Genomic DNA, 14576 nt, shown 5'->3' on the forward strand with positions numbered 1-14576 from the left:
CCGGGAACTCTCGCTCTGTCCTCGCACCACCTTCAGTCCCGTGTCCACCTCCCACTCTTTTTAAATCTCCGCCCTGACTCTCAGCTCCCACTCTTTTTAAATCTTACCAAGACTGCCACTCGCCTAGCGCCATGTCCCTGTCCCAATGGTCTCTGGAGCCCTTGCAAAACTGGAGTCAATGGAACTCAGTGGGGAAACTCTCCACTCAAACCTAGCACAAAGGAAGGTAGTTGTGGTTGTTGGAGGTCAGTCATCTCAGCTCCAGGACATCACTGCAGGAGTTCCTCAGGGTAGTGTCCTCGGCCCAACCATCTTCAGCTGCTTCATCAATGACCTTCCTTCCATCATAAGGTCAGAAGTGGGGATGTTTGCTGATGATTGCACAATGTTCAGCACCATTCGCGATTCCTCAGATACTAAAGCAGTCCATGTCCAAATGCAGCAAGACCTGGACAATATCCAGGCTTGGGCTGACAAGTGGCAAGTAACATTTACACCACACAAGTGTCAGGCAATGACCATCTCCAACAAGAGAGAATCCAATCATCGCCCCTTGACATTCAATGGCATTACCAACACTGAATCCCCCACTATCAACATCCTGGGGTTACCATTGACCAGAAACTGAACTGGACTAGCCATATAAATACTGTGGCTACAAGAGCCGGTCAGAGGCTAGGAGTCCTGTGGTGAGTAACTCACCTCCTGACTCCCCAAAGCCTGTCCACCATCTACAAGGCACAAGTCAGGAGTGTGATGGAATACTCCCTACTTGCCTGAATGAGTGCAGCTTCCACAACACTCAAGACGTTTGACACCATCCAGGACAAAGCAGCCGCTTTATTGTCTCCACATCCACAAACATTCACTCCCTCCACCACCGACGCACAGTAGCAGCAGTGTGTGTACCATCTACAAAATGCACTGCAGGAATTCACCAAGGCTCCTTCAACAGCGCCTTCCAAACCCATGACCACTACCATCTAGAAGGACAAGGGCAGCAGATAGATGGGAACACCAGCACCTGGAAGTTCCCCTCCAAGTCACTCATCATCCTGACTTGGAAATATATCGCCGTTCCTTCACTGTCGCTGGGTCAAAATCCTGGAACTCCCTCCCTAACAGCACTGTGGGTGTACCTACACCACATGGACTGCAGCGGTTCAAGAAGGCAGCTCACCACCACCTTCTCAAGGGCAACTAGGGATGGGCAATAAATGCTGTCCTAGCCAGTGAAACCCAGATTCTTTGAATGAATAACAATAAAAAAAATTAAATTATTGATTAATTTAGGCTGAACCAAGTTTTGAAATTCTCATCCTTATTTTCAAATCCTTCCTTGGCCTCGCCTGTCCCTACCTCTGTGATCTCCTCCAGCCCCACAACGCTCTGAGATCTCTGTGCTCTTCTAATTCTGGCCTCTTGAACATCCCTGATTTTAATCATTCCAATATTGGCGTCTGTGCCTTCAGCTACCTTGGCCATAGTCTCTGGAATTCACTCCCTAAATCTCTCAACCTCACTTTCCTCCTCTAAGACTCTCCACAAAACCTACGCCTTCGGCTGACTTTTTGATCACCTGTCCTCATATATTTCCATATGTGGCTTGATGTCATGCTTTGTTTTTTAATGCTGCTTTACTGTGTTAAAGGTATAAAAATATAAACTGTTATTTTGGATACACAATGGAGGGTTTAATGACGCAAGTGTCTTCTGAGCTAACTTTGCTCCCTTTCTCCCTTCCTAGGGCATTATTATATGGTGGCATGCGTGAGTCACATTCCCAAGCTGAAATCCCATTGGAGGATACCCCAGCGGAGGCATTTACAATGCTGTTGAAATATATCTACACAGGCCAGGTCACACTCAGTAATGAGAAAGAGGAAATATTGTTGGACTTTCTCAGTCTTTCCCATAAATATGGATTCCCGGAGCTGGAAGATGCCACATCTGAGTATCTATGTACCATCCTAAGTATTACTAATGTCTGTATGGTTTATGATGTGGCCAGTCTTTATTCGCTACACAAACTTTCCAACACCTGCTGTCTATACATGGACAGGAATGCAAAGGCCGTTCTTAGCAGTGAAGGCTTCCTGGGCCTCTCTAAGGTGAGATAATAGGCAGTAAAATTGTATTTTAATTCTGATTTGACCCTAAATCCATGTTAATGTAACCTACCCAGGTGTCATTCTGTTGTTTTGCAGTAATAATGTGTTAAAAAAGCTGAGGAGAATGTGTTTTAAAACTTCCTCATTCATTTTGTCACCAAGTCAATGTCACTGTTACAGCTCTTATCAAAGTCACAAGTTACCGCATGTGACTGTGACAAAGGTAAAACTTCTCTCCTTTCTCGATCTGCCTGTAGCCTTTGACACAGTTGACCATGCCACCCTCCTGCCACGTTATTGCCCTTCAACACCTCTCCATTATCATCCATTTGGGTAGGGCTGCTCTCACCTGATTCTGTTCTTGGCTGTCCAGTCAAGGTCAGAGAATCACTCACAATGGCTTCTCTTCCTGCTCCTGCCCACACCATTACTTCTGGATTCACAGAAGCTCAGAAAGGTTACAGCGCAGGAGGTCACCATTTGGCCTGATTAGTCTGCCAGATCTCTGAAGGGGCAATTAACCTAGTACCACCCCCCAGCCTTTGCTCCACAGCCCTGCACATCCTTTCTTTTCAGATAATTCCTCATGAACGCTTCGATCACAGAATTGTTACTGGGTAGAAGGAGGCCATTCGGCCCATTGTGTCTGTACCGGCACTGAGCATTTTAACTTTGTGCCAATCTCCTGCCTTTTCCCCGTAGCCCTGCACATTGTTTCTATTTAAATAATTATCTAATGCCCTCTAAGTGCCTCAATCATATCTGCCTCCACTGCACTTCTAAGCAGTGCATTCCAAACCCTAACTACTTGCTGTGAGTTTTTTTTCTCACCTCACATTTGCTTCTTTTGCAAAACACTTTAAAACCGTGCCCTCTGGTTTGCGATCTGTTTTTGAGCAGGAACAGTTTCTCTACTCTGTCCAGACCCCTCATGATTTTGAAAACTTCTATCAAATCTCCTCTCAGCCTTCTCCTCTCCAAGGAAAACAGTCCCAACTTCTCCAATCTTTCTTCATAGCTGAAGTTTCTCATCCCCGGAACCATTCTTGTGAACCTCTTCCGCACTCTCTCCAATGCGTTCACATCCTTCCTATAGTGTGGTACCCAGAATTGTACACGATACTCCAGCTGAGGTCTAACCAGTTTCTTATGTAAATTCAGCATAACCTCCCTGCTGTTGTACTCGATGCCCCTATTAATGAAGCCTAGAATACTGTATGCTTTAGAAACAGCTCTCTCTACCTGCCCTGCCACCTTTAAAGACTTTTATGTATATGACTTATGCACGCCCTTTAGAAAAGTGCCCTTTATTTTATACTGTCTCTTCATGTTCTTTGTACCAAAGTGTAGCACCTCACACTTCTCTTCATTGAACTTCATCTGCCACCTATCTGCCCACTCTACCAACTTGTCTATGTCCTTTTGAAGTTCTACACTGTCCTCCTCACAGTTTACAATTCTCCCAAGTTTTGTGTCATCTGCAAATTTTGAAATTGCCCCTTGCACACTGAGAGCTAAATGACTTATGTTTATATCCATCAGGAAGAACAAGGGTCCCAATACTGATCCCTGCGGAACTCCACTACAAAACGTCTTCCAGCCTGAAAAATACCCATTAAACATTACTCTCTGTTTCTTATCCCTTAGCCAATTTTGTATCCATGTTGCTACTGTCCCTTTTATTCCATGACCTGTAATTTTCCCCTCAAGTCTGTTGTGTGGCTCTATATCGAACATGTTTTGGAAGTCCATATACACCACATCAACGGCTTTACTTTCATCAATCATCTCTGTTACCTCTTAAAAAAACTCCAAGTTAGTTAGACATAATTTTTCTTTAACAAATACACGCTGACTCTTCCGAATCAATCCACGTTTTTCCATGTGACTATTAATTCCAGAACCATAGAACCATAGAACACTACAGCACAGAAAACAGGCCATTCGGCCCTTCTAGTCTGTGCTGAAATATTATTCCGCTAGTCCCATTGACCTGCACCTAGTCCATAACCCTCCAGACCTCTCCCATCCATGTATCTATCCAATTTATTCTTAAAACCTAAGAGTGAGCCCGCAATTCTATTCCAAATAATTGTTTCTAGAAGTTTCCCCAGAACCGAAGTTAAACTCACTGGTCTGTAATTGCAGGGCAGGTCTTTAAAACCTTTTTTCAACAAGGGTGTAATGTTTGCATAAAAACAAAAAAACTGTGGATGCTGGAAATCCAAAACAAAAACAAAAACAGAATTACCTGGAAAAACTCAGCAGGTCTGGCAGCATCGGCGGAGAAGAAAAGAGTTGACGTTTCGAGTCCTGATGACCCTTCGACAGAACTTGAGTTCGAGTCCAAGAAAGAGTTGAAATATAAGCTGGTTTAAGGTGTGTACCAGCTTATATTTCAACTCTTTCTTGGACTCGAACTCAAGTTCTGTTGAAGGGTCATGAGGACTCGAAACGTCAACTCTTTTCTTCTCCGCCGATGCTGCCAGACCTGCTGAGTTTTTCCAGGTAATTCTGTTTCTGTTTTTGTTGTGTAATGTTTGCAATTTGATTGAACCTGCCTGCTCCACCCTCTCAGGAAGCACGTTCCAGATCCTAGTCACTCACTACGTAAAACCATTTTCCCTCATGTTTCTATTGCTTCTTTTGTTACTGATCTTAAATCTGTGCCCTCTTGGTCTCAAACCTTTCACCAATGGTAACAGTTTTTCCCTTTCTACTCTGTTCAGACCTGATCTAATCTCCTCTCAGCCGCCTTTTCTCCAAGGAACGCAGTGCCAACATCTCCAATCTACCCCTGGAACCATTTTTGTGCATCTTTTCTGCACGCTGTCTAATGCCTTCACATCCTTTTTCAAGTGTGGTGTCCAGAACTGGATGCACTACTCCAGCTGAGGCTGAACTAGTGTTCTATACAAGTTTAACATAGCCTCCTTGCTCCTCTTGTGCTCTATGCCCCCATTAATAAAGCCCAGGATACTGTATGCTTTACTAACCACTCTCTGAACCTGTACTATGATTTATGCACATATACACCCAGGTTCCTCTGCCCCTGCACCCCCTTCAGAATTGTACCCCTTATTTTATATTGTCTCCTCATGTCCTTCCTACCAAAATGAATCACTTCATGCTTTCCTGCTCACAATTGTTCACAATGCTTCTGAGTTTTGTTACGTATGCAAACTTTGAAATTGTCCCCTGCACACCAAGATCTAAATCATTAATGTATATCAGGAAAAGCAAGAGTCCCAGTACCGGCCCCGGGCAACCCCACTACAAACCTTCCTCCAGCCCGAAAACTATCCATTGACCATTACTCTCGGTTTCCTGTCACTCGGCCAATTTTGTATCCACGTTGCTACTGTCCCTTATATTCCATGAGCTCTAACTTTTCTTACAAGACTGTTGTAAGGCACTGTGTCAGATGCCTTTTGGAAGTCCATGTACACCACATCAACAGCATTTGCCTAATCAACCCTTTCTGTTACTGCTTCAAAAAACTTTAAGTGCCCTTAACAAATTCATGCTGGCTTTCCTTAATGAACCAGCATTCGACTATTGTCCAACAGGTTTGAGGCTCTCTAAGCTTGTTTGGATGAGAGTGGGGGTTGCAGGGTGGATGAGCAAACTGACCATGGCACCGTGGTACAGGAAGCCATTCAAGTAGAGGCAGCAAACAGGAATGTAGTGGTAGTAAGGGACAATAGAGTGAGGGGGATTAACACTGTTCCCTGTCACAAAGAGCGAGAGTCCGGATGGCTGTATTGCCTGCCCAGCACCAGGATTCAGGACATCTGCTCAGGGCTGGAGGGGAACTTGCAGTGGGGGTGGGAGGATCCATTGGTCGTGGTCCTTGTAGGTACCAACACAACATAGGCAGGATGAAAGAGGTGGTCTGCATAGTCAGTATGACGAGCTAAGCACCAAATTAAGATGCAGAATCTCAAAGGTAATAATTTCTGGATGATTACCTGAGCCATTTTCAAATTGGCAGAGGACAAGTAAGTTTAGAGAGATGAGTGTGTGTCTCAGAGACTGGTGTGGGAGAAGTGGGCTCTGGTTAGAGAGATGAAAGTGTTGCTCAGAGACTGGTGTGGGAGAAGTGGGTTCTGATTAGAGAGATGAGTGTGTGTCTCAGAGACTGGTGTGGGAGAAGTGTCTCTGATTAGAGAGATGAGTGTGTGTCTCAGAGACTGGTGTGGGAGAAGTGTCTCTGATTAGAGAGATGAGTGTGTGTCTCAGAGACTGGTGTGGGAGAAGTGTCTCTGATTAGAGAGATGAGTGTGTGTCTCAGTGACTGGTGTGGGAGAAGTGTCTCTGATTAAAGAGATGAGTGTGTGTCTCAGAGACTGGTGTGGGAGAAGTGGATTCTGGTTAGAGAGATGAATGTGTGTCTCAGACTGGTGTGGGTGAAGTGGGTTCTGATTAGAGAGATGAATGTGTGGCTCAAAGACTGGTGTGGGAGAAGTGGATTCTGGTTAGAGAGATGAATGTGTGTCTCAGACTGGTGTGGGAGAAGTGGGTTCTGATTAGAGAGATGAATGTGTGTCTCAGAGACTGGTTTGGGAGAAGTGGGTTCTGGTTAGAGAGATGAGTGTGTGTCTCAGAGACTGGTGTGGGAGAAGTGGGCTCTGGTTAGAGAGATGAACGTGTGTCTCAGAGACTGGTGTGGGAGAAGTGGGTTCTGATTAGAGAGATGAATGTGTGTCTCAGAGACTGGTTTGGGAGAAGTGGGTTCTGGTTAGAGAGATGAGTGTGTGTCTCAGAGACTGGTGTGGGAGAAGTGGGCTCTGGTTAGAGAGATGAATGTGTGTCTCAGAGACTGGTGTGGGAGAAGTGGGCTCTGATTAGAGAGATGAACGTGTGTCTCAGAGACTGGTGTGGGAGAAGTGGGCTCTGATTAGAGAGATGAATGTGTGTCTCAGAGACTGGTGTGGGAGAAGTGTCTCTGATTAGAGAGATGAGTGTGTGTCTCAGAGACTGGTGTGGGAGAAGTGGGTTCTGATTAGAGAGATGAGTGTGTGTCTCAGAGACTGGTGTGGGAGAAGTGGGCTCTGATTAGAGAGATGAGTGTGTGTCTCAGAGACTGGTGTGGGAGAAGTGGGCTCTGATTAGAGAGATGAATGTGTGTCTCAGAGATTGGTGTGGGAGAAGTGGGTTCTGATTAGAGAGATGAGTGTGTGTCTCAGAGACTGGTGTGGGAGAAGTGGGCTCTGGTTATAGAGATAAATGTGTGTCTCAGAGACTGGTGTGGGAGAAGTGTCTCTGATTAGAGAGATGAACGTGTGTCTCAGAGACTGGTGTGGGAGAAGTGGGTTCTGGTTTTGGGGCATCAGTTTTAGGGAAATTGGGATCTGTACGGTCTACACCTGCACTGTGCTGGGGCTGGTGTCCTGGTGAGCTGCCTAACTGTGGAAGTAGAGAGGGTTTAAACTGAATATTGGAGCAAGTGGTCAAATTTGGGAAGATGTGTTAAACCAAAGGGTAGAGACAAGGTAAGAGAGACAGGTATTAATATGATAAATGATAAACAGACTGTGACAGGAAGGGACAGAGAGTATAAATCGAAGAGTAACTCACCAGATAAGGCTAGATGTTACACAATAATAAAAGGACAAAACTAAAGGTTCTGTATCTAAATGCACATAGCATTCGAAACAGACCCATGAACTGGTAGCGGAGATAGAAATAAGTATAATCTGATAGCCATTACAGAGACATGGCTATGTGGTTACATAGATTAGGACCTGAATTCCAATGAGAAAGAAATATCTCATGGGGAGAGTCCACTATCCATGGTTAACTAAAGAGTTAAAGACAGAATCAAACTTAAAGAAAAAGCATATAATTACACAAAGATAGGTGGCAGGTCAGAAGATGGAAAGAATATAAAGAACAGCAACGAATAACAAAAAGATGAATAAGGAGAGAAAAATTAAAGTATGAGAGAAAGCTTGCTAGTAATGTAAAGATGGATAGTAAGAGTTTCTATAGATATTTAAATAAGAAAAGAGTTAACAAAGTGAGCATTGGTTCTGTAGAGACTGCATCTGGGGAATTGATAATGGAAAGTAGGGAGATGAGGCTGAATTAAACAGTATTTTGCTTCAGTCTTCACAGAAGACACAAGTAACATCCCGGAAATAGATGTAAATCAGGAAATAGAAGGGAGGGAGGAACTCGGGAAAATTACAATCAACAGGGTAGTGGTATTAAGCAAATTTTTGGGGCTGTGGACTGACAAATCCCCAGGTCCGGATGGACTTCATCCTAAGGTCTTGAAAGAAGTGGCTAGTGAGATCGTTGATGCACTGGTTTTAATTTTCCAAAATTCCCTAGATTTGGGGAAGGTTCCATTAGATTGAAAATAGCAAATTTAACTCCCTTATTCAAAAAGGGAGGGAGACAGAAAGCAGGAAACTATAGGCCAATTAGCCTAACATTTGTCACAGGGAAAATGTTAGAAGCTATTATTACAAATGTTCTTGGAGGGCATTTAGAAAAATTCAAGGCAATCAGGCAGAGTCAACATGGTTTTGTGAAAGGGAAATCATGTTTAACCAACTTATTGGAGTTCTTTGAGTCACACGTGCTGTGGATAAAGGGGAACCGGTGGATGTACTGTACTTCCATTTCCAGAAGGCATTTGATAAGGTGCCACATCAAAGGTTATTGCAGGAAATAAAAGCTCATGGTGTAGGGGGTAACATATTGAGATGGATAGAGGTTCGGCTAGCTAACAGGAAAGAGAGGGTTGGCAAAAATGGGTCTTTTTCTGGTTGGCAGGATGTGACGAGTGATGTGCTACAGGGATCAGTGCTGGGACATCAACTTTTTACAATTTATAGAAATGATTTGGTTGAAGGGTCTGAAGGAATAATTGCTAAATTTGCTGATGACACAAAGATAGGTAGGAAAGTAAATTGTGAAGAGGATATAGGCTGCAAAGTGACACAGGTTAAGCAAGTGGGCAAAGATCTGGCAAATGGAGTATAATGTGGGAAAATATGAAATTCTTCATTTTGGCAGGAAGAATAAAAAAGGTACTTATTATTTAAATGGTGAGAGTTTGCAGAGCTCTGAGATTCAGAGGGATCTTGGTGTCCTAGTGCATGAATCACAAAAGGTACAGCAGTTAATTAGGAAAGATAATAGAATGTTATAATTTATTGTGAGGGGAATTGAATACAAAAGTAGGGAGACTCGCAGACACTTCCTCCTACCTCCCCCTGGACCATGACCCCACTACTGAACATCAAGCCATTGTTTCCAGGACTGTTACTGACCTCATCTTCTCTGGAGATCTTCCTTCCACACCTTCCAACCTGATAGTCTCCAAACCTTGGACGGCCCGCTTCTACCTCCTACCCAAAATCCACAAACAGGACTGTCCCAGTAGACCGATCGTGTTAGTCTGTTCCTGCCCCACGGAACTCATTTCTTGTTATCTTGACTCCATTCTCTCTCCCCTTGTCCAATCTCTTCCCACCTACATCCGTGATTCCTCTGACACCCTACATCATATCAACAATTTCCAGTTCCCTGGCCCCAACCGCCTCCTCTTCACCATGGACGTCCAATCCCTCTACACCTCCATCCCCCACCAGGATGGTCTGATGGCTCTCCGCTTCTTCCTCGAACAGAGGCCCGAACAATCCCCATCCACCACTACTCTCCTTCTTCTGGCTGAACTTGTTCTCACACTGAACAATTTCTCCTTAAACTCCTCTCACTTCCTCCAAATAAAAGGTGTGGCTATGAGTACCCGCATGGGCCCCAGCTATGCCTGTCTCTTTATGGGGTATGTGGAACATTCCTTGTTCCAGTGCTACTCCTGCCCCCTCCCACAACTCTTTCTCTGGTACATCGATGATTGCTTCGGTGCTGCTTCATGTTCTCGTCTGGACCTGGAAAAATTTATTAATTTTGCTTCCAATCTCCACCCCTCCATCATTTTCACATGGTCCATCTCTGACACTTCCCTTCCCTTCCTTGACCTCGCTGTCTCAATTTCTGGTGATAGACAGTCCACCAATATCCAATACAAGCCTAGCGACTCCCACAGCTACCTCGACTACAGCTCCTCACACCCGGCTTCCTGTTAGGACTCCATCCCATTCTCTCAGTTCCTTCGCCTCCGTCGCATCTGTTCCGATGATGCTACCTTCAAAAACAGTTTCTCTGACATGTCTTCCTTCTTCCTCAACCGAGGTTTTCCACCCACGGTGGTTGACAGGGCCCTCAACCGTGTCCAGCCCATCTCCCGCACATCTGCCCTCACACCTTCCTCTCCCTCCCAGAAACATGATAGGGTCCCCCTTGTCCTCACTTATCACCCCATCAGCCTCCGCATTCAAAGGATCATCCTCCGCCATTTCCGCCAACTCCAGCATGATGCCACTACCAAACACATCTTCCCTTCACCACCCGCCCCCCCCCCCCCCCACCCCGGTGGCATTCCGCAGGGATCGTTCCCTCCGGGACACCCTGATTCACTCCTCCATCACCCCTACACCTCAACCCCCTCCCATGGCACCTTCCCATGCAACCGCAGAAGGTGCAACACCTGTCTCTTTACTTCCCCCCTCCTCACCATCCAAGGGCCCAAACACTCCTTTCAAGTGAAGCAACATTTCACTTGCACTTCCCTCAATTTAGTCTACTGCATTCGCTGCTCCCAATGCGGTTTCCTCTACATTGGAGAGACCAAACGCAGACTGGGTGACCGCTTTGCAGAACACCTTCGGTCTGTCCGCAAGCATTACCTAGACCTCACTGTCGCTTGCCATTTTAACACTCCACCCTGCTCTCTTGCCCACATGTCTGTCCTTGGCTTGCTGCATTGTTCCAGTGATGCTCAACGCAAACTGGAGGAACAACACCTCATCTTCCAACTAGGCACTTTACAGCCTTCCGGACTGAATATTGAATTCAACAACTTTAGATCATGAACTCTCTCCTCCATCCCCACCCCCTTTCCGATACCCCACTTTTTTTTCCAATAATTTATATAGATTTTTCTTTTCCCACCTCCTTCCATTATTTTTAAATGTATTTCCATCCATTGTTTTATATCTACCTTTTAGCCTATATCAATTCCTTCCCCCCACCCCCACTAGGGCTATCTGTACCTTCCCCCCACCCCCACTAGGGCTATCTGTACCTTCCCCCCACCCCACCCCCACTAGGGCTATCTGTACCTTTCCCCCACCCCACCCCCCACTAGGGCTATCTGTACCTTCCCCCCCACCCCACCCCCACTCGGGCTATCTGTACCTTCGCCCCACCCCACCCCCACTAGGGCTATCTGTACCTTCCCCCCACCCCACCTCCACTAGGGCTATCTGTACCTCTTTCGAGTACAAACCCATTTCCATCTGTTTCAGATGAAGTTATATTGTTTCATAGTTTGCCATTGTGAGATTTGAACTCTTGATCTTGCGGCTACAAACCCAGTACCATAACCACTTGGCTATTTAGGCCAAGCTAGGGCTATCTGTACCTTGCTTGTCCTGCTTTCTAGCTTTAATTAGCACATTCCTTAGATAATATCACCACCTTCAACACCTCTTTGTCCTTTTGTCTATGACATCTTTTGGTTATCTCCACCTATCACTGGCCCTTTATCCAGCTCTACTTGTCCCACCCCCCCTTAAACCAGCTTATATTTTCAAGGGTCATGAGGACTCGAAACATCAACTCTTTTCTTCTCCGCCGATGCTGCTAGACCTGCTGAGTTTTTCCAGGTAATTCTGTTTTTGTTTCAGTTTATATTTCACCTCTCTTCTATTTTTACTTAGTTCTGTTGAAGGTTCATTCGGACTCGAAATGTTAACTGTGTTCCTCTCCGCAGATGCTGCCAGACCTGCTGAGTTTTTCCAGGTATTTTTATTTTTGTTTTGGATTTCCAGCTTCCGCAGTTTTTTGATTTTACAAAAGTAGAGAGGTTATGCTTCAGTTGTACAGGGTATTGGTGAGACCACATCTGGAGTATTGTGTACAGTATTGGTCCCCTTATTTAAAGAAAGATGTAAATGCATTAGAAGCAGTTCAGAGAAGGTTTACCAGACTAATACCTGGAATGGGCGGGTTGTCGTATGAGGAAAGATTGGAGAGGTTAGGCTTGTAGTCACAGGAGGTTAGAAGAGTAAGAGGCAACTTGATTTAAACCTTTAAGACCCTGAGGGGTCTCGACAGGGTGGATTTGGAGAGGATGTTTCCTCTTGTAGGATAATCTGGAACTAGGGGTCACTGTCGAAAAATAAGGGGTCACTCATTTAAAATGGAGATGAAGTGAAATTTTTCACTCAGTGCATTGTGAATCTTTGGAACTCTCTTCCTCAAGAGGTGGTGGAAGCAGAGTCTTAGAATATTTTTAAGGCAGAGCAAGATAGATTCTTGATTAACAAAGTTATCGGGGGTAGTCAGGAATATGGGATTGAGGTTATATTCAGACTTTATTGAATGGCAGAACAGGCTCGAGGGGTTGAGTGGCCTACTCCTGCTCCTAATTCATGTGCTCGTATTACTTTTGTTTAGAATTATTGTTGCCAGAAGTTCCTCCACCACTGAGGTTAAACTGACTGGTCTGTGATTTCTGGGCTTACCTTTACACCTTTTTTTGAACAAGGGTGTTATGTTTGCAATTCTCCAGTCTTCTGGCACCACCCTAGAGTCTATGGAAGGCTGAGAAATTCTGTCCAGTGTCGCCTCAATTTCCACTCTCACTTTTCTCAGTATCTTTGGGTGCATCTCATCTGGTCCTGGTGGCTTATCAACTTTAAGTAAAGACAGCATTATGATCCAGTTAGGGACTGTTAATATTTAAAGAGAAATTCAAACACCTCATTTTAACCAATAGAGCTACACCTCAAGATTTACTTTTGAAACAAAAACAAGCTTTATTGTATATAAAACTATTAACATCACAATATGGTTTATAACTATATATGTTATGCTCTCAGTTTGACTTTTACTCCCTCCAAGAATTTGACATCTTAGTTATTTATTTCTGTTGAGATTACCCAAAAGTATGTCACAATCCTCTGGAATTGACTTCAATTTTCTTCCGTTCCAGATATTCTCTGAGGTAAGACTCTTTGTTTAATACCTCTTGACTGTGGATGCCTCAGTCCCATGTCCTGGTTGCCTTCTCAATCCTTCCCAGCTAATTCTGCTGATTGCTTTTTAAAAAAAATTCATTCATGGGACGTGGGTTTTGCTGGCTGGGCCAGCATTTATTGCCCATCCCTAATTGACCTTGAGAAGGTGGTGGTGAACTGCCTTCTTGAACCGCTGCAGTCCATGTGGTGTAGGCACACCCACAGTGCTGTTAGGGAGGGAGTTCCAGGATTTTGACCTAGCGACAATGAAGGAACGGCGATATATTTCCAAGTCAGGATGATGAGTGACTTGGAGGGGAACTTTCAGGTGGTGTGTTCCCATGTGTCTGATGCCCTTGTCCTTCTGGATGGTAGTGGTCATGGGTTTGGAAGGTGCTGTCTAAGGATCCTTGGTGAATTCCTGCAGTGCATCTTGTAGATGGTACACACTGCTGCTAATGTGTGTCAGTGGTGGAGGGAGTGAATGTTGTGGATGTGGTGCCAGTCAAGCGACTGCTTTGTCCTGGATGGTGTCAAGCTTCTTGAATGTTGTTGGAGCTGCACTCACCCAGGCAAGTGGGGAGTATTCAGGGGAGGGGATGGCGCAGTAGTATTGTTACTGCTCGAGTAATTCAGTGACCTAGGGTAATGCTCTGGGGACCCAGGTTTGAATCCCACCGAGGCAGATGGTGGAATTTGAATTCGATAAAAATCTTGCAATTTAAAATCTGATGATGACCATGAAACTATTGTTGATTGTTGTAAAAACCCATCTGGTTCACTAATGTTCTTCAGTGAAGAAAACCTGCTGCCCTTACCTGGTATGGCCTACATGTGACTCCAGACCTACAGCAATGTGGTTGACTCTTAAATGCCCTCTGAACAATTAGGGATGGGCAATAAATTCTGGCCGAGGCAGCGATGCCCACTTAGGAACATAGAAACTAGAAGCAGGAGTAGGCCATTCGGCCCTTTGAGCCTGCTCCCCCATTCATTATGATCATGGCTGATCATCCAACTCAATATCCTGCTCCCGCTTTCTCCCCATACCCTTTGATCCCTTTCACCCCAAGAGCTATATCTAACTCCTTCTTGAAAACATACAATGTTTTGGTCTCAACTACTTTCTGTGGTAGCGAATTCCACAGGCTCACAGCTCTCTGGGTGAAGAAATTTCTCCTCATCTCAGCTCTAAATGGTCTACCCCGTATCCTCAGACTGTGGCCCCTGGTTCTGATCTCCCCCACCATCGGGAACATCCTTCCTGCATCTACCCTGTCGAGTCTTGTTAGAATTTTATAGGTTTCTATGAGATCCCCCTTCATTCTTCTGAACTCCAGCAAATATAATCCTAATCGACTCA

The 14576-nt window shown here is 45.0% G+C and overlaps 1 protein-coding gene across 2 annotated transcripts in view; it reads left to right on the plus strand.

Annotated features, from left to right (window-relative positions):
- Positions 1-14576, plus strand: part of btbd9 (BTB (POZ) domain containing 9) — a 537933-nt gene that overhangs the window by 66136 nt on the left and 457221 nt on the right. For both annotated transcript variants that reach the window (XM_041188563.1, XM_041188562.1), the window contains exon 3: positions 1748-2111. In XM_041188563.1, the coding sequence (XP_041044497.1) occupies positions 1748-2111 (364 nt within the window). The remainder of the gene's footprint in view (positions 1-1747; positions 2112-14576) is intronic.

Source organism: Carcharodon carcharias, chromosome 5 (assembly GCF_017639515.1).
Source record: "Carcharodon carcharias isolate sCarCar2 chromosome 5, sCarCar2.pri, whole genome shotgun sequence".
NCBI lineage: Eukaryota > Metazoa > Chordata > Chondrichthyes > Lamniformes > Lamnidae > Carcharodon > Carcharodon carcharias.